Source organism: Gambusia affinis, linkage group LG06 (assembly GCF_019740435.1).
Source record: "Gambusia affinis linkage group LG06, SWU_Gaff_1.0, whole genome shotgun sequence".
Classification (NCBI taxonomy): domain Eukaryota; kingdom Metazoa; phylum Chordata; class Actinopteri; order Cyprinodontiformes; family Poeciliidae; genus Gambusia; species Gambusia affinis.
In genome coordinates, this window is record NC_057873.1 from 12,950,971 (window position 1) to 12,975,972 (window position 25,002).

At 38.5% G+C, this 25,002-nt stretch overlaps 2 protein-coding genes and 1 pseudogene across 3 annotated transcripts; 2 read left to right on the forward strand and 1 right to left on the reverse strand.

Moving 5' to 3' along the window:
- Positions 1 to 717: 717 nt before the first annotated feature.
- Positions 718 to 9,868, forward strand: vwa7 (von Willebrand factor A domain containing 7). Its single transcript, XM_044118939.1, has 17 exons — positions 718 to 912; positions 1,461 to 1,795; positions 1,906 to 2,139; positions 2,273 to 2,369; positions 2,830 to 2,955; positions 3,070 to 3,265; positions 3,359 to 3,519; positions 4,541 to 4,653; positions 6,025 to 6,141; positions 6,518 to 6,715; positions 6,806 to 6,938; positions 7,554 to 7,706; positions 7,806 to 7,898; positions 7,995 to 8,269; positions 8,711 to 8,847; positions 8,952 to 9,111; positions 9,199 to 9,868. Exons 2-17 carry the CDS (start codon positions 1,553 to 1,555, stop codon positions 9,751 to 9,753), a joined length of 2,991 nt encoding a protein of 996 aa, XP_043974874.1. The 5' UTR covers positions 718 to 912; positions 1,461 to 1,552; the 3' UTR covers positions 9,754 to 9,868.
- Positions 9,869 to 9,999: 131 nt separating this feature from the next.
- On the forward strand, positions 10,000 to 17,469 carry LOC122832315 (annotated as a pseudogene).
- Positions 17,470 to 17,571: 102 nt separating this feature from the next.
- On the reverse strand, positions 17,572 to 23,780 carry si:ch211-132b12.7 (uncharacterized protein LOC564531 homolog). 2 transcript variants are annotated; one of them, XM_044118941.1, is made up of 5 exons: positions 23,456 to 23,780; positions 23,207 to 23,313; positions 21,775 to 21,956; positions 20,610 to 20,791; positions 17,600 to 20,308 (listed from the first exon to the last, which is right to left on the reverse strand). In XM_044118941.1, exons 3-5 carry the CDS (start codon positions 21,947 to 21,949, stop codon positions 19,310 to 19,312), a joined length of 1,356 nt encoding a protein of 451 aa, XP_043974876.1. In that variant the 5' UTR covers positions 21,950 to 21,956; positions 23,207 to 23,313; positions 23,456 to 23,780; the 3' UTR covers positions 17,600 to 19,309. The 2 variants fall into 2 exon arrangements, with proteins under 2 accessions (XP_043974875.1, XP_043974876.1); XM_044118940.1 differs by having other exon boundaries at positions 17,572 to 20,308; positions 23,207 to 23,780.
- Between the last annotated feature and the right edge of the window lie 1,222 nt (positions 23,781 to 25,002).

Consider the following 25,002-nt stretch of genomic DNA (forward strand, 5'->3'; position numbering starts at 1 on the left):
CATATTGTTGTTGAACTGGGTTGACTGCAAAGACAGACCCAAAAGTAGCTCAACAGGAAAACTAGACACATTTCAAAACAGGAAACCATTACTGAAATCCGATTTCCAGTAAAGTCTGGGGTTTAGCAGACTTCACCTCCCTCACTCACAACTCCTAAAATCTTTTTTTTTTTGGCACTTAATTCAATAGTATTTGTGAGGTCCTTCTTCTCTTTTTTAAATCAACCAATCCTCTTGAAAAATGATATTAACTGACAAGAAAGACAAAAAGGATGATAATTTTCTGTTTTGTCTTAACCAACCTAGACATCAGCTTTGGGAACATGGAGAGGAGAAACATGTCTGGGAGTTAAAGTTTTTGACAAGCAGTGTTTTCTTTTTCATCTTGTGAGAAAAACTGAGAGTGATGGTTGGAGGGTATGGAGGGGGGTTGGGGTATGCCTAGCCTGAACACCCCGGTTGGTAATATATGCAACCCTATTGTATTGAATCAATGCACCATGGATTAATGGGGGCTAGAAGGAGCAGGAGGCTACAATGGGGAGGCTGCAAAATGAGATCTTCTGCCTCGTGGTAAGAAACAGTATGAAACAAAGTGAAGAACCAGCAGCATCATTCAGACTCTTATCCAAGGGCAACAAAGTTTTTTCAAAGTTCATATCTTGGTTGTCATTCCTTTGTTATTTTTCCTCTACCATCTGCAAATAAGGACCCAAGGACAGACAAATGAGAGGATTTTTTTTCCCTTCACAGGCAGATATACACAGGCAGCAAAAGAATCTTCTGCTTCACAGGTTGCGGTGTTGCCGAGTGCACTCTGATTTGTTGTGGTTCTGTACCGTTTCATCTCTCTATAAAAGTTTGCTAACAGGAAAAAGCCAGAACACTGCAAAACATCCTCCCTGAACTGAGGTAAGACGGTTTGATTAAGCTCTTATACAGATGGTTCAGATTTAACAGACCCTCAAGAGACTGCAGAAAAGAGATATTCATGTAGAATGGAAGGTCAAATTTTGCTTATCCTTAGTTAATATAGTACAGGTAAAATGAAATTGCTTGAAAAACAGATAGGATAGGAAGAATAAAGAAATGCGACTCCCATACATACCATGCATACCCCATATGTTATGCACTCAAGTCATCGGTTTGACACCTGTTGAATACAAACTGGTGGGATGGAGGGTGATGCTGTTTACAGGCCACATGATTTGTTTCAGTATCTCTGGGAAACACTGAAACAAAGCATGAGACTGTGTGAGAACATCCCAGCTCATGGTGCTTGTTAAAAACAAACTGAGAACAATAAGAACAAAAGGCTGAGAACAAGAACAGGAATGAGTGGAAGTGGGAGGAGGAAGATAAACACAGAAAAAGGAAACATCTTATTAAACAATATGATTTGGTGATAATCAACATGTTGATGCAAACCCTGTTGTTGGTGTTCTTCTTCCAAACTGCAGATCCAGTCACATTTTTGGAGAATGGATAATTTGCTAAGTGTCTGTCTGAATTTTAAGTCTTGCCTCTAAACCTTCTTGCCTACTGACTCATTATGTCACAAGATAGAGGAACCTGCGGCAGACGTCAGAGACCGATGTTCTGGTCCTTGTTGCTGTGTCTTCTGTTCCTGGTGTCACCATGCATGGGGTTCTTTCCCAACTTCTGGTCCAAAGTTTTGATTCTGTCCTTTGACTCATACACACACCAGTACATCACAGAACAGGCCATCATCAAAGTTTCCCTGGAGGTCCTGAGGGACACCACAAAACAGCAAAACCTCCAAGGAGAGGAAAATGTGAGGTTATGTTGACTTTGTTTATTTTCTGTTTAAATAAGAAGAGATTGTGATAACAATATATCAGCTTACAAATCACCAGAAGGCAACAAATCTTCTTTTACTCACAGATTTACCTTGGCCGTGGATTCTGGAGAGCCGTGAGAGAAGTGGTGAACTCTAACGCAAACATGGACCTGAAGAGTGCCACTGGAGCTAACCCAGTTTACCACTTTGACTCAGAAAGAATTGACCACTCTATTGCGAAGCTTCGGGAGTTCTGGACTCAGATTATTCTCTCAGTACGAGCCAAAGAGTACGCGAGCGCCCGTCACAGCTTGGGCCAGTTGTCCCATGCCTTACAGGTACAAACCGAACCTGATAACAATCATAATACTGTCCTCCTCACAGTTTCTGTTCTTTTCATTTTTATTAATAGCTATTTGGAAAATTAAAAGTTTTTTTTTTCTTAATGGTGAAACAATTTCTTTATATCAGGATTTCTACAGTCATAGTAACTGGGTGGAGATGGGCAAAAAATCAGTTTACCTGCATCTCCTGCAGCCAGATGAGCCTGCTTTTCCTTTAGCTAAAGGTAAACTGTTCAGATCTTCAATATGATAAAAATGTCACTGACATCAAGATAAATGTGTCTTCTATTAATGCTATTTGTAAATACCAATGTATGTTTTTTTTATCTATTCTGCATATATAATAAAATAAAATATAATTTATAATGAAAGATAGAAAAGTACACATGGAGCTTCTTGTAACTACAGTGTGATGTCAGTGATATTTGCAACTGGAATTGAAATGAATGAATTTTGTTGCTTGTTATGACCAGTAACATGGCACACTTTCACAATGGTACTTAGTACCTCTGATGACCATAGTATTCTACTTTGTGTGTCAATAAAGAGTTCCTTCACAGCATATATTGCATTAAAAAGAGGCACTAAATTATTATTTTTGAATAATGAGGAATAAAAATTTATCATCTGTGTTTCAACTAGTTTAGTTCCATCTGAAAATGTGTTTGTTTGTTATGCTGGCAGAAGATACACCGACCTGTAAGGACTGCTTCACTCCTACCTGCAGAAACAATCTCCTACCGACTCTGAAAAACTCAAACCTGCTCACCACCGGGTACACCAGCAGCTCTTTTCCCTTTAAGCCTAAAGGTAAAAGTTCATCTGCAGTTCAGTGGATTCTTTATTTTTTTTTCATTGAGAGGTATTTATTCATTCTTCTTGGTCAGCCTGTGAACCTCAGCAGAACCAACCTTTCTCTTACAGGCAAATGCAGCCATGGAGGCATTTTTGACAAAAGTAGTCTTCTGAGCTCCAGAGGGGGGATAAACAAAGACAGCACCTCATTAATGTTCTCCCCTCACCATTACCTCCATGTGGAAGCTGCAGGTTTGGCTGCCATAGCTACCCAGACTGCCCTGAGAGATCTTAAAGACACTGTGGGCCCTAAGGCCTTCCTCAAGTACGCTGAGACTAATCCTATGAAATGCTACAAACGCCTAATGCAGTTCTCTCAGTACTACTGTATTAATCAATGACAAACTTCCGCTGACAGGCTCTTCAGCGTGAGGCAGGCTCCAGCTTTGGTGTTTGTCATGGACACCACAGGCAGCATGTTTGAGGAGATCACCGCCGCCCGACTCAGGGCTCACTCCATCATCCAGAGCCGTGCAGAGCAGCCTGGCACCTTTCTGCTTGTGCCCTTCCATGATCCAGGTGACCCTACTTTCACTTTCTGCTGACACCCTTCACAAGTAAATGGAGCTGTAGCACAGCAATTTATTCTTTCATACAGTTCACTTCTTCATCTTTTCCTCAGGTTTATAACAAGTAGGCTAACTTTGTTCCAAAGTGGAAACATAGGAGAACTTGTCATTTAAGTACAGTGGTTGTGTGTTGATCATCCTAAATATCTGCAACAAAACACATCTAAACCTGTCCAAAGTGAAGAAGTTGGCGAGTGTGGAAAAAAAAGGAAAATGGTGACAGTGGGAGAATTTCTGTGACATTTTCAATTTGGGATTAATTTTATGAGATAACAGACAAATTCATTTATTTCATTTTTTTATGTAAATAAATAAATTTACCCCGATAAAAAAAATTATCAAGGGTGCCAATAGTTTTAAATAGCCAATAGTCTTAACACGTCTGTCATGTATATAAAAAACTAAGCACTTCTACTCTAATTGAATATTGTTAATGGAAATCTTTGTGTGGAAATATTTAGAATATGAAAATTATATCAAATATTCCAAATTGACGAGTAAAAGCAAGGAAATGATTGAAAATGAACAAAGTTTAATTTCTGATGACCTCAGTTCAGTAAATTCATGGTAAAATATAAGGGGTTGGATTGATCTGTCGTCACTTGCATAGGTTTTATCAGCAGGATGTTTCCATCTTCCTGTAAAAGATAAAAATGCATCATTCACCACAGCTACGTGGCCTTCTAAAGCTTTTTATCCTGCAACAATCACCAGTTATCCTATTATTTTTCAAGAAAAAATCCAAATCATGAAAGTAAAAGTTTGCCATAAAATTATCTTGCAAAATCTTGCAGCATATATTTCTTTTTCTTGGGATAACACTTCTTTTTTATGCTTTCTTAGAACAACAGATACAGAAACAAACATATTGTGTAAAGTGATTTAGTATTTGGATTGCATCTATTATAAAGTTTTTTCTTGTAACTTTAATTTTATTATTTTCATAATAATATATTTCTTTAATTTCAAAGAATTTGGACCAGTTTATGAAGCTGATGATCCAAACCAGTTCATGCGGCACATGGAAGCCCTGATGGCTCTGGGAGGAGGAGATGAACCAGAAATGTGTTTTTCCGCCATTCAGGTAAATTTAGAAGCTAAAATATTCAGAGTAAAAAAAACAACAAAAAAACACTTTGATAACACTAAACAAAAGAAAATGTTTGTAAATAATGTTTTCTGGCAATGTTTAAGAACACTTCTGATAAAGACCCAGACCTGATTTACAAAGCAGTTGCTGACCAACTATTCTCTAGTTTTCCTCTAACTGTGACAGTCATTTGTATCTAAGTCTTCTCTGTCCAATCTGACTGAGCTTGAGCTACTTGCCAGAGAAGAAGTGACTTAGATTATCTGGCCCTGCAAAGCTTGCAAAAGTCGAGCTGCATTCAAAAGAATGTCACACTATCTAGGTTTTTGTTTTAACAATTTTTAAAATCCATTTATTGTCTTTTAGAAAATGTAGCTGATACATTATCTTGTAGATACTGTAGCTGAAAATGGTAGTAAAACAAGTTTTTTTTATTTTTATTTTTTCTTTTTATTCCCAACTTTCTGAACTAGCTTCAAGAGTAACAATTCTGTGGAACATTAGACTTTAAAAATACTCAGACATGATCTTCTGGCGTCCTTCAAATGTTAAAATTAGTTTTTCAAGTCATATATAACAGCATGTATTTTTCACCAAACAAAACCAAACCTTGTCCACAGTGTACCTTAACTCCCAGTGACAGCTGTGATCGTAAAACACATATGTCAGAGTCAAGGCCCGCGGGCCACATCCGGCCCGCGAGAAGATTTTCTACGGCCCCTGGGATGATCTTGATTTATTATTAGAACCGGCCCGCAGCAAGCCGGCACCCCGTCTGAAAAAAATGCGACGGGGTGCCCCCCCCGTTCGATCCCCACAACGCACGCACCCCCCCCCCCCCTACATCCTCACAACGCACGCAACGCCCCCCCCCCCCCGTTCGATCCTCACCGCGCGCATCCCCCCCCCCCCACCGTCCGCAGGAAATTTACGAAGGCTTGGGCCGGTCCGCTGCACTAGACCAAATGCGTCATTTAAAAAAATCTCAATGAACATTCGATCAGTCCGGCCCTCGGCTTGTAGCTAAATTTTTTATTTGGCCCTCCGTCCATTTGACTTTGACACCCCTGTCGTAAAAGGATAAGATGGATGGATGAATTTGTTTATGCAGAATGTCCTCAGTGCATTATGGAATTTTCCACACTGATCTGGCGGAAGTCTTGAGTAATGACTTTCTAGAAGACTGTGAAATATAATTGTAGGTCTCCTTTTTATCCACACGACGCCAGTGTTTGCCATTGTCGTTTGATTGGTGGCTTTGTTTCTGCTCAACACTTAGGTAGTTGCCAGGCTTTGTGAAGAAGAAGTGAGTTCTGCCCAAAACAAAAATATGTACATGCTAATGACCAGTATGTGTGTTCACAGCTGGCCCTCACTCACAGCCCACCAGAGTCTGAAATCTTTGTGTTCACTGACGCTTCTCCCAAAGATGCTTATCTCTTTGATGCTGTGAAGGCGCTCGCGCTTGAGAAACGGAGCAAGGTGGGTTCAACTTTAAAGAAGAGACTTTTTAAAATTTCCCCAGCATTGGAAGCGCTGTTGAAATCAACAGATAAGTAAATGTATAACAACTAAAATATTTACACTCTTTATAAAATTGTAAACATTTGAACTGATTGCATGTTATTATTAAATTTGTTTTTTAAAATCATTTGACCTGTTGCACAAAATCATTCTGCATATTTCCATAAATAATTATGGAAATATCAGTACTTCTATTTATGAGCCACATTATTTAATTTTTTAATGCACTTGCTGTGTGGGCCTTGAACAACAAGGCATACACACTGAAATCACAAGCAGACTGCTACATAGGAAGAGGTTTTTGTGTTCACCTTCGCGGTTGCTCTTTCTGCAGATAACATTTCTCCTCACTGAAGAGCCGACACAGAAAAGGAGTAGGAGGAAGAGGAGCAGTAAGAAACCTCTGTCCCCGAATCGTTTCTCTCTCTACTCCTCCCTGTCGGTCGTGTCAGGAGGAATGGCTGTTTTCACCACCAACTCTGACATTCACAAGGTCTCCACCATAGTGGAGGACAACACTGCTGTGGGCAAGGTAAATAGTTAACTCCATGTTTTTTTTTAAATATATCACACTTTTAGCTGTGAATCAAAGCTGCATACCGAACCACTCTTTTCTTCTCAGGTGACCCTCCTCCGTGCAAAAAGTGATCCAGAGTTAATGTCTGTGCATTCCTTCAGAGTTGACAGCTCAGTAGAAAACATCATCCTACACGTAACGGGCACCATGACTGAGTGTATCCTCACCAGTCCGTCCGGTAATGTTGGCACGGTTTCCAAAAATGTGTCATCCAATGCAATGTCAGGAGAATGTATCTGAATATGAAAATCTAGATCAAAAAGCAAAAGTCTCTTATTCCTTCTCCTTCTGACTCACTTTATTATTACCTTCTTAGAATTCCTTTTGAACAAATAAATATGTAAAATGTTATTTATGTAGGACCTTTCAAGGTATAGATCACAAAGAGTTGTCCACAAAAAACATCAAAGCCATTAGACATAAGTACATTGAATAATTAATTGAAAGCTATTGTAAAACCAGCCTTAAAGTCAAAGGAGAGGGGAAAGTATTGCAGAGTCCTGTATTGCTGATGAGAAGGTTTTTAGCTTCCAGCTCTGTATGTGACACAACCAGCAGGCTCTGGTCACCTAATCTTAGGGATCTGCTAGAAAGTCCCAACATGTGTTCTGGTGATGGGCCATTCAAAGCCCAAGATCCTAAAGTGTACTCTGGAGTGGTTGAGGAGTCAATGCATGGGGATGAGTAGCAGTGCAATGTGACAAAACTACTGTGATTTGGTCTGAAATCTGGTTGCAGTGTTCTGTTCAACCTGAAGATGGTTGAGTCATCTGTTAATGTCCTCAATTTTCAGACCAAAGACAATCTATGCTGAGAGAGCAAGGCCATCTAGCAGAGTTGGAGCACTTCCAGGGTTTGTATCGTATCAAACTCTTGCCTCCTGTTCAGGCTGGTCAATGGAAGCTGCAAGTCAAGAGCGACGATCACCTAACCTTCACTGTTATAGGTAAACAAAAAAAAACCTAAGAAACAAAACAAACATATCTATAGACCAGAAGTGAAAAGTCAGTCTCAGAAATCTTTGTTTTCTGATTCATACTACCAGGTGACAGCAGTGTAGACTTCCTGTACTACTTTGCCACTGTGACTAATGATACACACCCAGGTCTGGCCAGAGTGGAGGGCAGTCCTGTGGCAGGTGAAGCATTGTTTATTTATTGGGTGTTAATGTGCATCTTTAAAAATCCTGCTACTTGAATGTGTGGTTACCATACATTACATATATATCTGTCAGGTGCCCCAGCTTTCCTGGTGCTCACAGTGACAGGCCAATCTCAAAAGGGGTCGTTTTACGCGACTCTGCTTGGTGCTGAAGGAGAGAGTCTTCAGGAGGTGAAGCTGAATCAGTCTTCGTCTGCGCCCGCCCACGGCTTGGAGGAGCTTGTGGGCTTCGTGGACCACGTCCCCACAGTTCCCTTCAGTGTTCAACTTGCAGGCTCTGACAGCAGAGGGAACAAGCTGGAGAGAGTTTCCACAGAGAAGATTCAGCCCACTCACGTTCAGATAAAGGTAAAAAAAAAAAATAATAAAATAAAATTGAATTTTTGTTTTTAATCAATTTGGCATTGCTGAGTTGATTTTCACTGTTTCCATGCTTGTCTTAATCTAAGTTAGTGCTAATCTGAAACAAATGTTCAGAAAATTCCTGCTTGTTTTCAAAAACAGAATATTTTAAAGTGAGTTTAAAAAGCAATCAAGAGTGCAAGTGCAGAATAATTCAGTTTTTGTTTGACCAGTCAAACAAAAAATTCAAGGTTATTAAAACTTGCCAAGATTCCATAATAAACACTAAAATAACCTTTTAATTGGAAGCCAATCTAGGGACCTTTTCTATCCTTTACCAAATAAATGGACATGTATTTAAACATGTCCAGTTTTGTCCATTTACTGTAATTTAACTCTATAGTTTTAATAGTTCACTTATCACTTTATGTATCTTAATCTCCTCAGATGATGTCGACCCCCCAGCTCGTACCAGGCCACCGCACAGTGGTGATCTTCACCATCTACAACCACGGTCCTGCTCAACCTTTTAATCTAACGGCCGATGATGACTGTGGTTATCTTCTGACCAGGGGGCCACACGGGTACGCAGACAGAATAGAAATAAATCTGCTACAGGGAGATTCTTTAACTCTATGTTAGAAATCGTCACTCACAATAATGCAAATTTTGACGTTTTGTTAATCAGGTTGTTTGTTGGGGAACAAGAGTCTTTTGATGCAGAGGTGAGCCTCCTCACTGCTGCCACGGCTGAGGCTGGAGCCACCGTGACGCTCACGCTCACTGTTCACGCACTGAACTCACTGGACTCAAACTATGCAGTGACATTTTTAACTGTGGTCCCTTTGGTGAGCAAAAGAAAGTATTTGATTCATATTTTCGAGCTTTTAGTACAGACTCCTCCTTGAATGGTCATTGTCATTGCTTTCTGACAGGATGCAGACAGATCTCCACCGTCTTGCTCTGCTGCACGGATCCACTCTGCCTGTTCGGCGGATTGCACCAAGTCCAACTGGAGGGTGTCTCTGGTCGTGTCTGATGATGTCCACTCTGGCCTCGCTGCCCTTCAGATGCAGAAAGGCGACGGTGTTTTGACAGTTTTCCGCAACCCGCCACCCACGGAGGACAGCTTTGAGGAGACCCTGCCCGGCCTGGAGCATCAACACCCACACAAAAACAAAACAACCGGCCACCATCAGCATCACCACCACAGAGCCAGGTTATGGACAGGGGAGCCCCTTCTGAATGTGTCTGAGTGGAGATTGGGTTCATCGCAGCCTCTGTGGGTCATGTACACGTCCAGCTGCTGCTCAGCTCAAGCAGAGCTGCTGGTGTGGGACAAAGCTGGAAATATGAAGCGCTGCATTCTGACATCTGACCAGCAGAGGGTAGAGAGTGACACGACCACAGAAACCAGTGGAACTGGACGAGCAGCACTGACGGGCGTCGTTTTCCTGCTGGTGGGCCTGCTGTGGTCTCCACTGATGTAGATCTATGTAATTACAAATGTTTTGCTTCTAACTTCATACAAGCTGTTAGAGAAAAGTATAACAGGAAGTGTACTTAATTCAAATAAAGGCTGATAATGCTTTAATGTGGAACACAAAAAACAACTTTCCTAATAGGTTATGAAAAAATTTTTTTTTTTAAGTAATAGATGGTACATTTTAGTGAGGAAAGTGTAGGGCAGCACTGAAATGGTCATAGCAGGAAGATGAAAAAGGATAAATAATTTTATCACCACCCACACCTATTGGCACCACTAATAAAGATGTGTAAAAAGGCTCCAAATACATGAATCCTTTGCGACACCATGATCTCTCACCGCAAACTTTTAATGAATGTAATATTTAATTTGAATACAGTTAATTAGTGGGACGAGAAAACAATGGGAAATAATTACCTTTCAGAAAATTCCTGGCTTCACGCTTATTCATACCTCTCCTGTTAATTCTTTGAACAGCTCTCTTTTACCACTAGAACTTAATAGTCTCTTTTGGAGCCCACTGAGCATGGGAGAAATTTCTCCATTCTTCTTTCTACAATATTTCTATACATCCAGATGTGCATTTTCTTCCCTTCAGCTCACTCCACAAATGTTCTCAACTGTCTTTAAGGACTAAGATGGTGATGAAACTTTTCTTTTGTTTTTGTTAAACCTTTTCTTTTGATTTAGCTATTTTGACAGCTATGCTGTAAAAAGCCCAATGATTACTGATCTAATTTACATCAGTTTCACATTTGCCAAGAGCTCTACAACAGGCTCCAACATCATAGTCAGCTTGGAAATAATTTACAATTGCACTGAAAACTGATTAACCACCTATACAGTTGCTCATTACATGTCTGTGGTACATAGAAAGACAACCAGACACGGAGTTCAGAGATCAAGAAAAACTCTGGGTCTAGACCAAACCCGCTGATATGTTGAATGAAAAATGTGCCCAGAAAGAGCTTCCACCTGAGGTGGAGGAGAGAGGACACTGGGGGAGCAAGGTGGAGTTTCTCCTGGCCGTGGCTGGAAATGTTGTCGGCCTCGGCAACGTCTGGAGGTTTCCTTACCTCTGCTACAAAAATGGAGGGGGTAAGGTGATGTTGGATTTTAACTGATAATCATAGCTTCACTTTACGATAAGAAAACCTGAACAAAATTATGTGGAAATCAGTCAGGTCAGCAACCCGAATTTAAATAATATACAGCATATATATATATATATATATATATATATATATATATATATATATATATATATATATATATATATATATATATATATATATATATATATACGTTTTTAGAAATAAAAGGCAAGATGAGATGCATCAGTCAGCTAAATCACAATTTTACAAAAAGTATATTATGCAAAGCTGTAAATTTGGGGATAAAAGCAATATTTGCTTTCCACTGCAAATACCAAAGCAATGAGCTCTATGAAAGTGAAGGGTAAAACAAAGCAGGAGATTTGTTCCATGTTTTCTGGGGATTTAACTGTTTTAAAAAAATTTTCTTGTCAACTTGAGGTGATGTCTTCAAATCATCTCTGTGAGAAACCCGCAGTTTTAGAGATTGATAGAAATCACTTGAACAGATAACTGAAAAAAAAACTGAAAGAAAATAAATAATGAAAAAATGTCTCGGATGTTTTGATTTCATGCAAAGAGCCAAAGGGCAACGTTCCTGTTCCCAAGACCAATGGATGATTGTCGAAACAGTCGAAACATTAAATGATTTTAACTCAAGGTTCAAATTCTTCCAGGAGAACATTATCCTTCATGGAAACCTAAAATATTAAAACCTTACAAAGAAATCTTGTGCATTACTTTATTTAGAAATGTAACTTTTCAGTATTGAGAAACAAGCTGTGAAAGTGATCTGCAGACTCTGCTCCAATGGTTCCAATGCCTTTGATTTTATAAATGGTTTCCTGCATTGTTATATTCTAAATATTTTTAGGAAATTATTTTACTTTACGTTTTTGGCAATAAGACATTTAAGGAGTCGTGTCTTTCTACGTTTCCTTCTGTTTCAAATGCAAACTTCAACATATTATGTCAGGATTTTAGTTGAGACGCCAACGCAAACAAGTGCATAGTAGAGAAATGGAAGAAATATGATACAAGGTTTCCTTCCTCTTCACAATGATCCTCTCACAATGATTTTATGTTGGTCTTTCACATAAAATCCTAATAAAATTCATATGTTACTGATTGCGAGATGAGTGTGTTTGCAAAGCTACTGCTCAAAAACGTAAAGAAAATGGTTCCAATGCAATGCAAATATCAGAATCTAGTGTCTTAATTTGTTGTTTTGGTCCTCTAAGCCAAGTAACTGATTATTTTTGTAAAATCAGGTGCATTCTTGGTGCCATATCTGGTTTTTGTGGTGACCTGTGGCGTACCTCTGTTCCTGCTTGAAACGACCATGGGCCAGTACACACAGGAGGGGGGCATCACCTGCTGGAGGAAGATGTGTCCGCTTGCAGAAGGTAACCTCTGCAGAACTTTATTCTTTGGAAACAGAGAAAGTGAAATATCATAAACAGGGCTTTTGACTTATAAGGTCAAAATATAAAATGGATGGTTCGCCTGTAAAGTTTAGAATAATAACAGGAAATGTAGAAATATTTAATCAATTCTTAAATGAGTCCTTTCAGATTGTTGGCCCACATTTGTCAAAGGTTAAGATTGTTGATATCTAGGACTTTCCTCAGGGTTCAAACATTAACCTGATTCAGTCATTTTTCTAACTTTACATTTGTGTCTAATTGGAATATCTCACTTCAGTCACTGGATAAATCAAGGCTTTTGTTGTTTTCTGCTCTGCAGGTATAGGCTTTGGAGGGCAGGTGATCCTCTTCTACAGCTGCATGACGTACATCATCATTCTGTCCTGGGCTTTGCTCTATTTCATCTTCTCCTTCAGCTCCCAGCTCCCCTGGGCCAGTTGTGACAACTACTGGAACACAGGTTGCATGCAAATGTGTTAAAAATGTTCCTAGCTGTCGGACGCAACATAATCACAGAACCATAGTGACAGAACTTTTTTACCATCATCTTCTCAGGGGACTGTGTGGACTTTTCAACAAACAGCACCTTCCAGTGGACCAACAGGACTAATTCCACCTCAGCGGCCACAGAATTCTGGGAGTAAGTGAAGACAAGGAAGCTGCTCAGCTACTTATGAGGCCGATATGAAATGTGTTTTTGATTTTTAGACGGCGTGTCCTGGCTATCTCAGGGGGAATTGAGGAGGTGGGCAGCATCAGGTGGGAGGTGCTGTTGTGCTTGATTGTAATGTGGATCATTTGCTACTTCTGCATCTGGAAAGGAGTCAAGTCCACAGGAAAGGTCAGCTGATCTTTTTAACAGAACCACTGGTGGTATAGTTATTAGCAGAAAAAAAGTCTAATGCATGCAACTTTAACTTAATATTTTTAGTTATTCAGAATGTCTAAGAAGTTTCAGTTGTTGATCCTTGTCCCCTAATTACCTTTTTGTATAAATAGTATGTCACTCAGAAGACTATTTTATGTAGTCAGCATTTAAAAAGGAAGAATTTGTTATAAAGCCATTCACAATGAGGATAAAGGAGTGGTACAAGAGCTAAACAAGTCAGTACTCCAACGCAGAATGATATCTGGTGGTCTCCATGACAACCGGTAGGTACAAAAGCCAGTGGTTTGGAATACATGGCAGGCAAGAAAAATAAAGAAGTCTTTTCTGAACATCACATATGTAAACATGTGCAAACTGTTCCACATTCACTGGACTTTAAAGAACTACATGTTTTGCTTAGAGAATACCAAAATTGACTTTTCAGAACTCAAAAAATAAAAAATAAAAATCTACTCAGGGATGTTAACCTGGATGTTAACTCTTTTCAGAATTTCAGTGAAATTATGCAACAGCTTATTGCTACCACATAGTACACACGACTGCCAAAGATGCCAAAAATGTAGTAGGTGCTGTTCAAAGTTTGGCTTCAAATTGTGAGCTTGCGTTTTCCCTTTTTTCAGGTGGTGTACTTCACTGCCACCTTCCCATATGTCATGTTGTTAATCCTTTTGATTCGAGGACTAACTCTTCCCGGCGCCCTTGAAGGAGTCGTTTTTTATCTTCTTCCTGAACCGTCACGACTCACTGACCCTCAGGTAGGCTCTGAGGGATAAAAGATTGAAGACAGCTGGGTTTTGAGACAAATGTGTCCACTGATGAGCTTGTTGGTGTCGATAGGCCTTCTGCAAATCTACTGAAGTATATTATCCATGTATCAAGCACAATGAATGTGGCATTGCTGTGTTTTGTTAGGGACTGCCTGTGGCTGTGTTGCCTGAACAGTGGTACCAGTGTGGTAGCTGGGTTCGCCGTGTTCTCTGTGCTGGGTTTCATGGCTCATCAGCAAGGCATTCCCATTGCAGAGGTGGCTGAGTCAGGTGCATATTTACACATTTTCAGTCATATGTAATCTCATCTTTATGGAAGTTCTGTGGGGACGTTTTTTCTTTTTTTTTTTTTTAGCAGGGACAGGAAACCTGGGTAGAGTTGATGGAAAAATGGATGGGGCTAATTTCACTATCAAGGGAACTTGATAGTGACTGAAAAGACTTGGAGGCTGAGGCTCACTTTCTTAGTAGGACTAAAGGATTATTATAAAGAATCTTCATGTAATAGAAAAACATGTTGTCTCCATGAAATGCTGAAACAAACCCAAAAAAACTTGCAGCTACAACAAAGGTTTGACTCTATGTATGGTTGATCAAACGGGGCCTGAACACAAACATTGTGCATGCTTGGTTTAGCATATTTTTATTTTCAAAACTGAAAATGAGAACCGTTCCCAGTAATTCTTCTACCCCTCACAATTATTCAGCAGCTGGTGTTGATCCATGACATAAAATCCCAGTTGTTTGTGGTTGTAACATGACAACCTTCCAAATTGATCTTACACATGAAGCTCTAAAACTTTCATTGATTCCAGGAAGCACATGTTATTGCCCTAAACAATTAGGTTTTGTTTGAAAAAAATTAAAAAAAAATTAATGCCTTAGAAAAAATGTCTGTTTATACATTGGGTAGTCTATAAAATTCTGCAGTGTTATTAGTTTGGTTTTTACCTGGTAGGGCAGTTGATGGATTAATAAAAGCATATTAAAAGGAGGAGATTATTAAATCATCACTTTGGCTTTGTTTTCCAGGTCCAGGCCTGGCATTCATCGCATACCCTCAGGCGGTGGCCATGATGCCTCTGCCCCAGCTCTGGTCCATCTGCTTCTTTGTCATGCTCATCCTCTTGGGTCTGGACACACAAGTAAGCTGCCCAGGCCACTGGAGGAGGATCATAAGTATTCATCTGAAAACCTAATTCTGTTTTATCCTCTCTCTGCTCAGTTTGTCGCCATGGAGGTAGTGATGACGTCCATCATTGACATGTTTCCCAGAGTTATGCGACGGGCAGGACGCCGGGAGAGCTTCCTCCTGTTCTTCTGTCTGATTTGCTTCTTCTCTCAACTCGTCATGATCACCGAAGTCTGTGTTCAACGTTAAAACTTTAATGTTTTACACCTTTCAACACTGAATCGTTCTTGTACAATTGTTTTTTGTCACAAATGTGAGGTCATGATGTGTGGATGAAATCGTCATTCACAAATTTAAAGTAATAAAATGATTTTCTTTCTCTTTTGCTGTTGTTCCAAGGGAGGGATGTTTGTGTTCCAGCTGTTTGACTACTATGCATGTAATGGAGCCTGCATCCTCTTCCTCTGTGTGTTTGAAACTCTGTCAATGGGCTGGGTGTTTGGTACGTAGACTGATGCTATGCATGTTTTAACGTGTTTCAATTTTCAAAATTGGTAAGCTGTGACCTAGAGACATTGTGCAGTGAGGGAAGGTCAAAGTTCCCCCTTCTTCACAATATCTCTTGTAAAATTCTATAGGAGACTAGAAGATGTTCTATTGGCAAAGGAAGGATATACAAACAAAATATTGTGGACCACCTGATTTCATATAAAAAGTATTTTTCAACCTTGCCGTCTCACTGCAAAAGATTACACAAATGAAAGGTTGGACTAATAGTGCTTATTTCAAATTGTGCTACTGCAATGAAAGATGAAATAATATGAAGTGTTTTATTTTACACGCCTTTAGTTGGAGTCTTAATAAATGTAAAATGTTTTTTAAACATTGGAAACCTATAAAAGAAATGACTGATTAACTGTTAAATATTTCAACATGTCTTTCAAACAAGTGCAATACAATCTCATCAATATGCAATTATTTAGGGGCAGATCGGTTGTATGGCATCATTGAGGATATGACAGGGGTGAAGGCCAATCCTTTCTTCAAAATCTGCTGGCTTTACCTCACACCACTGGTCTCACTGGTGAGTCACCTGTCTCTCTGTCCGAGTGCTTTTGGTTAACTGGACCAGATGTGAACTGTTGAATTCAGTAATTATTTATCCTTAATCCTTAGAGTCTAACTAAACCAATCCTGTTTGCCCTTTCAGGGATCTTTCATATGTTCCTTAGTGGAATATCAGCCTCTGACCTTTAATCGCTGGTATGTCTACCCATCCTGGGCTTATGTGTTGGGCTGGGTGCTGGCTCTCTCCTCCATCCTGCTTGTACCTGGGTGGGCACTTTATAAGATGATGACCACAAGTGGCACACCTAGACAGGTGAGAAAGCATTGCAATGTTTTATTCAAATTAGATTTAAGATTTTTTATTGTAAAGAAAACACAGTATTTAATTTCCAAACTGTGGAGAAATTCAGGTAGGATTTGGAAAATACTGATGAAATGAAAATGAATCCCTATGTGGATCCTTAAAAAAAGAAGATTCGCTATGGCATTGTGAATCAGAATGTCAGGTCATTTGTCCTTAAGACCAATAGGCTAAACAGTGGTTAAAATTTTATAAAAAAGTGCAAGACAACTTTTTGCAGATTTACATCACCTGTAGATGCGGATAACCCTGTTAAAGATAAAGAATATCTCTACATTTCTATTCTGTAAAGTTACATTACAAAGTAGATCTTTTAAAACTATGAACATTTTATGTTAAGGACTGTATTTCATATATTAATCCTGATGTGGCAAAAATCAACAGTAATAACACAGCAACAGCATAGTCTAGTAGCAAATATGTTCCTTTGAACTTACCAATGCAGATCTTCTTTACTGTTTTGCAGCGCCTCCAGTTCTTGTGCCAGCCTGCTCTAAGTGACTCACCAACTCAAATAAGAGGAGCTGAGCTGCAAAACAAGGGTGTTGACCTGATGCAGCCGTTCATTGCCAACTGACAGCAGATGTATAGACTGATGTACCTGGAACTCCTTAAATTTACAATTTAACATGTTAACCAGCCTCACCTGTTGCTCTCCTGTGACACAACAGCCACAAATGAAACCCACGATTTAACAGCACTGCCTCAAACGCGTTCAAAGTAACTCAGAGTTTGTTGCAAAGACCTGAAACACAGACCTCCTGCTACTTCCTGTGCCAATAAATCGACATCCTGAAATATTTCCCTTAAATCTTAAGATTTCTGAATCTGATCATTTAAGAAAAGGGCAATAAGAAAGGGGAATTCTATTAAAGTCAACAGAAACTTGCAATAGTACGTTTAAAAAAACACAGAATTGGGATAAAATTACATATACATTTGAATAACAGGAAAACAGTATTCTTATCTAACAACAAATTATATTTCTATGCGTGATTTATTAGAACCCACAAAGTTTTTCTTCATGAGTAGAGGAGACACACTGTAGAAATATACAGATACACAAACATTAGAGAAACTTTTCACAAACTGCTTTATTTAAATAGCTTACAATTCTGAAAAATCCTCCAAGAACCACTTGAAATGTGAAAACTTTGACCGTCAGGCCTGCCTGTTGTATCCTCAAAATAACACTTTTACTCCCAGATGATTACTGATCATTATTTAGGTAAAAGCTTTTTGTATCAGTTTATGATACACTGGATATTATTATTATCATTTTAGAAAAGGGGACAATAGATACGTAACATAAATATAATTCATGTTACATCCAATCAATAAGATTGCTTTTTATTTATTTTCAGCTCTAACTAAATTCCAATACTCTTTAGTACTCAATGGAAATATGAGAATGAGAGTTTTAATGGTTATCCATCCATTGCTTCTAACCTCTTGTCCTTGTAAAACTAACTCCCAATAAACACAGTCAAACTTTCAAACTTACACTGAAACGTTTTATATATTAGTAAAGTAAAAGTCCAAAAACCCTATGAAAAATCACAAAAAACAATCAGCAGAGATGACAGCAGCTACATAAGATTATGGTTCATCAAATAATTTTGCTGCTGCTCATTTATTCTGTGCATGTCTTAAAAAGGGGTTAAGCAAAATAATCACATATCATTTGAAGCGCATTGTGGAGTTATTAAAAAAGCCTACAATACAAAATGACACACAGCAAACCAAGCTCAGACTATCAACACACACACACACACACACGCACACACACACAAAAATACCTGACAAGGCGCTTTGCTATAGACTAGATAAGAGACTGAGTGACAAGATACTTCTTGGTATCTTGGAGCAAAGAAACAAACAGTGAAGTAGTTTAACAACCAGCTGAGGCTGGTTGACAGACTGCCCACCGTCTTCATCTGTAACAACATTAGATGTAGCTGTGATTCATTTTAAAGACTAACATGGTCTAATGTTGCTTATAAAGGTTGATTTTAAATTGTTTAGTGTGTATTTTAGTGATGGACAGTTCTGCTAATCTATTGACAGTATATTTGTGGCTTGAAATTGACACAGTAAAGAAATCAAAGCCTTTTTTTAAAATACCACAGAAATCCAAGCAGGTTTTCAGAATCACCTAGTTTTGACACAGCTATTTTTAAACAGGCACCCAAATGGGACCGCTGTCCCACTTGTTCTGAATCCATTTACTTTATTCCTCTTTTTCATGAGTTGAGTTTCATAAGTTTTAAATTGAAGTTTAAATGGATTATTTTTGAATCAGTTTCCAAAAGTCAAGTAAACGCAACATGTTAAGCCATTCAATAATTTTAAAAGCGATGCTTCACAGAGACTACATTACAGTGAGTTCAGGTGATAAAGGACAGGAAGTACTGGGCACAAGTCCAAAAGCACATTGTAATTCATTCAGTGGTCAGGAGCAACAGTTCTCCAGGACTTCAGTCACCTTTTTTCCTTTTCCACCCACAATTAATCTTATCCAATTCCAGAGATTGACTGCAGTAAATGTGCTTTCATTACAGCGCCCAAGAAGGAATTATTTTGAGGAGAGTCAATGCTTTTTACCTTAGAAAAAACTTTTTTTTTTTTTACTTATTTCAGATCTCTGATCTAGATATATTTCACAAAAAGTATTTCTAGCTTGTCAAATTATCCAAATTCCTCAAAAAATAATTTTGATTCAAGGTTGTAAGGCAAGAAGAAAATGTCAGTGAAGGTGAGTATTTAGGTAAGGCACAGCAACCAGGCTAGTTATCTCAAATTTGAAGGCACTGTAGATCATCCTAACCAGTAGAACTATCAGGAGACATTATGGTCACAATGCCTGGAGATCTGTCTCTGATCTCAACTTTCTCATCTTGGTCAACCTGAGATTGCTCTGAGCTGGTGTTAGAAAGGCATGAGCCTTCAGCAGCTTGTAGTATTTTTATGTCACCTAAAGAAATACTTTGTGGTTGACTAATTGGATCCGGATGTAATGGCTTCCAAGATTTGTGTGTCATGTTGAGGTTGGGATAGCTGCCAGACTCTGCCATGGCCTGACTCACATGTTCCCAGGCTGTGACACCGTTAAGGCTGTGGGCTGGGTTGCTGACAGCCTGGCAGAGTAACTCTGTGTGTTGACGCAGCTGGGAAATCTCCTGCTCAGTGCTATTGCTCTGGCGAAGGAGCTCCTTTGTACGCAAGGTAATGTCCAACAGACCCGACTGTCTGAGAAGTTGTACCGTGTTGAGGAATCGCCGGTGGTGAGGACTAGAGTTGACTTTCCTTTGACGTCCTCCGTCTGAGTGATCAGAAGACGCAGTGTGCAGACTAGAGATGGATGGAGATCCTGGGTTTGTGGAAGAAATGGTGATGGTGGAGGAGGACAAACTGTTTCTGCTTGGCAAGGTACTCAACAGGACAGAGTTTGAAACTGTTGGTTGGTTGTGATGATGTTCCTCCGACGGACCTGTAGTCACTGAATTGTCTTCAGTCTTGCGTTCGGTGCACATCCTCTTGCTCAAATATTGGGATTCCTGGTTTGATAAAGACTTGTCAAGTGGTTTCTTGATAGGATGTGGTGCTATGCGAGGGTAAGACTTAAGAATAGGAAGGTAGTTGTTGTTTATTTTATTTCCTGTGACTCTCGAATTTTGGTGCTTGAAAGGCTTGATAAGCTGAATTGATGCTGGCACAAAGCTTGGCTGATCCAGGCTGATCATATGTTGAGAAACAACATGGTTGCTTATCCTCATGCTGTTATTTACATGCCACTGACTTCTTTTCAGGGTTGTGGCTGGCTGTTGGGTAAAGGAACAGAGAAAAGAAGAAAGCAGCTTTATCATTCAGGAATAAACATGGCACGTCTTAAACGTCTTTTAAGAAGCTACGTGTTGTAAGAAGGCAGAAGGCAGTACCAAACTGTTGTTCAAAGAACCACTGAAAACATTGTCACACATAGATAGAACTTGAATTGAAAGACTTTAAAACAAACTCTTGACCTCAAAAACAGCTTCCTATTTTTGTTCCTACAGATTTTAATTTATTTCTATGTTTTCCATTTGAGTATCTGTGACAAAACTTATTTACTAGTGTAATTACCTTGATAATGTAGATGGGTTGGTCAATGAGTTTGGTTGACATTACAGCAGGATTTCCAGTATTTCTGCCACCATGTACTTTAGATTGACCAGTTTGTGGAGCCTCTGCATGTTCTACAAATCTCAGCTGACTTTTGATACTCTTCTGGTCCTCATTATCTGTCTGCTGCCAGTCGGAACCGTCTGGGGATCAGAGAACACAGAATGAGTTAACAGGGTTCAAATCTTTGTCAGGCGTCTTGGGAACAAACCCTTCAAAACTTCTGCATTTTATAAAATGCCCAGTTGTAACAAATTATATGATGAATCTGTTTTCACAATCAATAAGTGTTTTTGTATAGCACATTTCAATGTTCCACGTATTATGGTTCAAACTCAACTCTAAGCAGGTAGGATTTTAGTCTAGATTTAAAGGCACTCAGTATTTCAGCTGTTTTACAGTTTTTGGTTCTGGTTCTGGGGATGCAGAGCAGACCAAAACTAGAAGACCTGAGAGATCTGGAGGGTTAATACAACAACAGCAGATCTTTAATGTATTGTGTTGTTAAGCCATTCAATAATTTATAAACTAACATTATTTAAAATCTATTCTTTGAGCTACAGGGAGCTTGTGTAAGGATTTTAGATCACATTTTAAAGTTTGGAAAAGCTTATAAACAATAAAATAAGTCTTAGCTTTGATTAATGTATTAATCTTTGAATGCAAATTTGGGTTTTAATTCTGTTCAATAATTGAATCTAGTTTATGATTGGATGTCTAATGTGATACGCTAAGCAAGGGTTTTACAATGCAGAAAAGAGGAAAAACCTTTGGATGACTCAGGCTCCAAGAGGTTATATCAACTTGCCAAGATCTGCTTGTGCTATATATGTTTATTTGGAGTATAATTCCTGCAACATTTGCATGTTGTTTTCCTTGGTATCGTATAGCTCCAAATACAAGATGCCCGACAGACAAAATTTGAACCAACATCCTTCAGCTCTGAGTCATCTTCTGGCCAGAATGTCTGTTTTGTTGAGATTTCCTGTAGATGTAGCCTACAGGAAAACATCTTTAACACAAATTTTTGATATATTGTGAGGTTGGCTTATTTTTGTACATTAAAGTAGTTTTACGTAGCTTATTAGGCTATATGCACACATTTACCACAGAGACTTTAACTCACCAGAATACCCGGAGTCTTTTTCTGAGCTGCAGCTGGAGCCTCTCCTGTTAGAATCAACTGCATGCTTCGAGTCACGTATTTCCAGTAAGGTACTGCTGTTGCTCTTATCTTTTGCATTCTTGCTTGATGGTGCACAGGGATCATTTTTTCTGAAACAAAGCTGCTCTTTCGGCATGACGGCCCTTAAAAAAAATACAGTATTTACTACAAGATAAAACATTTTGGTAAAACGCTACTTGCAATAGTATTAATATCACTGGAACTTAACCAGGTTTACCATGTTGCAACCCCAAGTTTTTATGTAATTTATTGAAATTTTAAATTATAAACCTTAAGCCGTGACTAGAACTGAAGTGAATGGAAGAGAAAAGATCAAATTTTTATTTTTTGTATTCAGGTGCCTTTACTCTGTGAATGTCCAGAGGAAATAACTGCTTTGGGAAATTACATAAGTAGTAGTTAGAAGAATTTCAGTATATCTGTTCACAGAACAGATATACTGAAAAGACCTCTAAGAGAATAGTTATGAAGAAATATCATCAGGAAGACTAAGGGACACAAAAGACAAGTTGACGTTAGAGGTTTACAGCAGTATCATATCTCATGAAGAACTATTCAATCTATTCTCTCAAAAGACATTATAGCACAGCTTCAAATGTAAACCCCCCCCCCCCCCCCATGGTTGTCTAAACTAAGGCGCTGGACAAGGGGGGCATTACTCAATCATTGTCCTCTTGTTTTAATTTGATGAATACGGTTATTCTTTTTTTAAACATGCATTTTTGTATTACATTCATTCATGGCTACAGTGATATTGAGGGTGTAACAGGTCTAAACTGAGAACAACAACTTTTCTGAAGTTACGACAATTACTTCACAGTGGAACTGAAAGCTATCAATTAAAAAATTTAATTAATAGCTTTCAGTTCCATAGGTACAAAATACAATACAAAAACAACTTAATCCTCTAACAATTGGACATGACCTGGCATCTTCCTATTATCTTCCGGTGTCGAAATACACAACAAAAATCTAATAAAAATAATCAGCTGTGCATATATTCTATCTTTATCTGTCACAGGGGATTTAGAGCATAAGGATGTTTAATTTATCGAAGCTTTCTCCCCTCGTGTTTACGATAAAATCAGCGGCGGTGGTTCCGTGAATGCACCACACCTCTCCTTCCTGCCCCTGTTGTGTTATGTAACATTCAACTTCAAGACCAGCTCTCTCTCAGACGCTTCCTTTTGCACTGCTCCTCTCATGTACACATAAATCAACACGAGACAGACCCTGGCCAAATTTAAAAGTGAAGCCCCAATATGGGCTTTGCAACCTTGTGAAAAACAAAAACGTTGCAGTAGAATATTAAAAGCATCTGTGGAAATAGGTAATACAGCATATTTTCTGCCAAAAGCAGTATTGAACTTACCTTCAGATGTAAAAGAGTCGATTATACCACGATAATGGTCGTTACCTCCTTCATCAGAACAGTTTTACAAAGCCAACAAATGGTTAGCCAACAGCGCCATGTTGCAGCTGTTAACAGACGGACTTACGGCATTAAATACATTTATCGTTCTTTGTTATACAGGCCAAGTAATAAACTACACAAAACGGGCTGAGATTCTGCAATATCTGTTGTCAAACGAGTGAGGCTAACAAAACAACATCCGATTACCTTCAAAATAAAAGACTCACGTAACTCAAACTATAAGAGCAGCCGCCAGAATCTCGCAATAAAATACTGTTTTTGATCATTTTCTGTGTAGCTTATTGTTAGGATCAACGGTTTTTACAATCAAGTAAGGAGTTAGTAAAAAAAAATCTGAAAATGTCCGTCTTTTGTTTTGAAAGGCAGACGCTCTTGAAGGTAGCTTGATGACACTGTTTTCACATGATGAGAAAAGTGGACTCAAAATTCTTGCTTTAAAAAAGAAAATAAACTGTCAGAAGCAAAACTAAATCTTGATTTTTGTCAGTGTGCCCTCTACTAACTCCTCCAGTTTGACTACATCCCAAGCAAAACAAAAACAGTTTTTTACGGGAGCTCTGCGCTCATTGGTCAATGAGACAACTACAACAACCAATCATATAATAGTGCACGTACAGTTGGCAGAGTAGAGCTCCCCACCGCCAAGACTCAGAAATTTATAACATAAATTAAAGCATAAACGCCTTTAAACTGGATTGACTTTATAATTTGTCATGAAATAAATAATACACTATTCTTCAAATATCTTTATTGAGTTACTCCAAGTATATTGAACTGTTTTATTTATGTGTTTTATAAAATCTGAAGAAAATGTACATGTTTTAAAGGTCAGAAAATCTGATTATGTCAGATAGAAATTAGTCAAAGCAAATGTACAGCAAGTCACTGGCAGGAGAAACCTGTTGGCAGTTTAGATTTTAGTGCCCGATGTACAATACAGACCAAAAGTTTGGACACACTGTCTAATTGAATTCAATGAGAAGGTGTGTCCAAACCTTTGGTCTGCACTGTATATCATATGTATGAAAATATACAAGTTCATACCAATAAATTAGAGTATCATTTAAAAGTTTATTTCTATAACTATTAAAGTGAAACTCATTCATTACACAAAATAATAAGCTTTTATTTCTGGTCTTTTATGTGAAAAATGACCTAAACTTGAATTTTCAGTAAATTGGAATTTCTTTAAAAAAAAAAAAAAAAAAAAAAGGATGCCAAAAATGCATTTTTTGAAAGAGCAATTGCTCAGTCAGTTGAGTCCTTTCACAATATGCAGAGGTTGTAGTCCTCTGAATAGTTTTCCTGGCTTGATTGCAAACTGACCATTTATTGTATATCTTTTCCTTCCTATTTTCCATCCATTTACTCTTCAATAAAGGCCTAAGACATTGTAAAATCTTACAAGTTAATGCCTACATAAGATTGTTGAACAGAGTTGTCCAGCAGACAGTTACTGACAATCTCTATGAAGAGGCCAAGAAACAAAATTCAAGAAGCTGCCATCTTAGAGTGTATTTAAACATAAGAATAGAAAGTTAGGTGGAAGAAAAAAGTAGTGTAAAAATGCACACTAAGTGATAGAAGCCCCAAGAGGCTTGCATTGATATATTTCATACAAACTTTTTGTTATACATAAAAATAAGTTGAAATTTGGTAGAACTGTTTTCCATAAAAATGTTCTTTCCTCATTTTGTGAAGTGCACTTGTACATACTACATCAAAACACAACA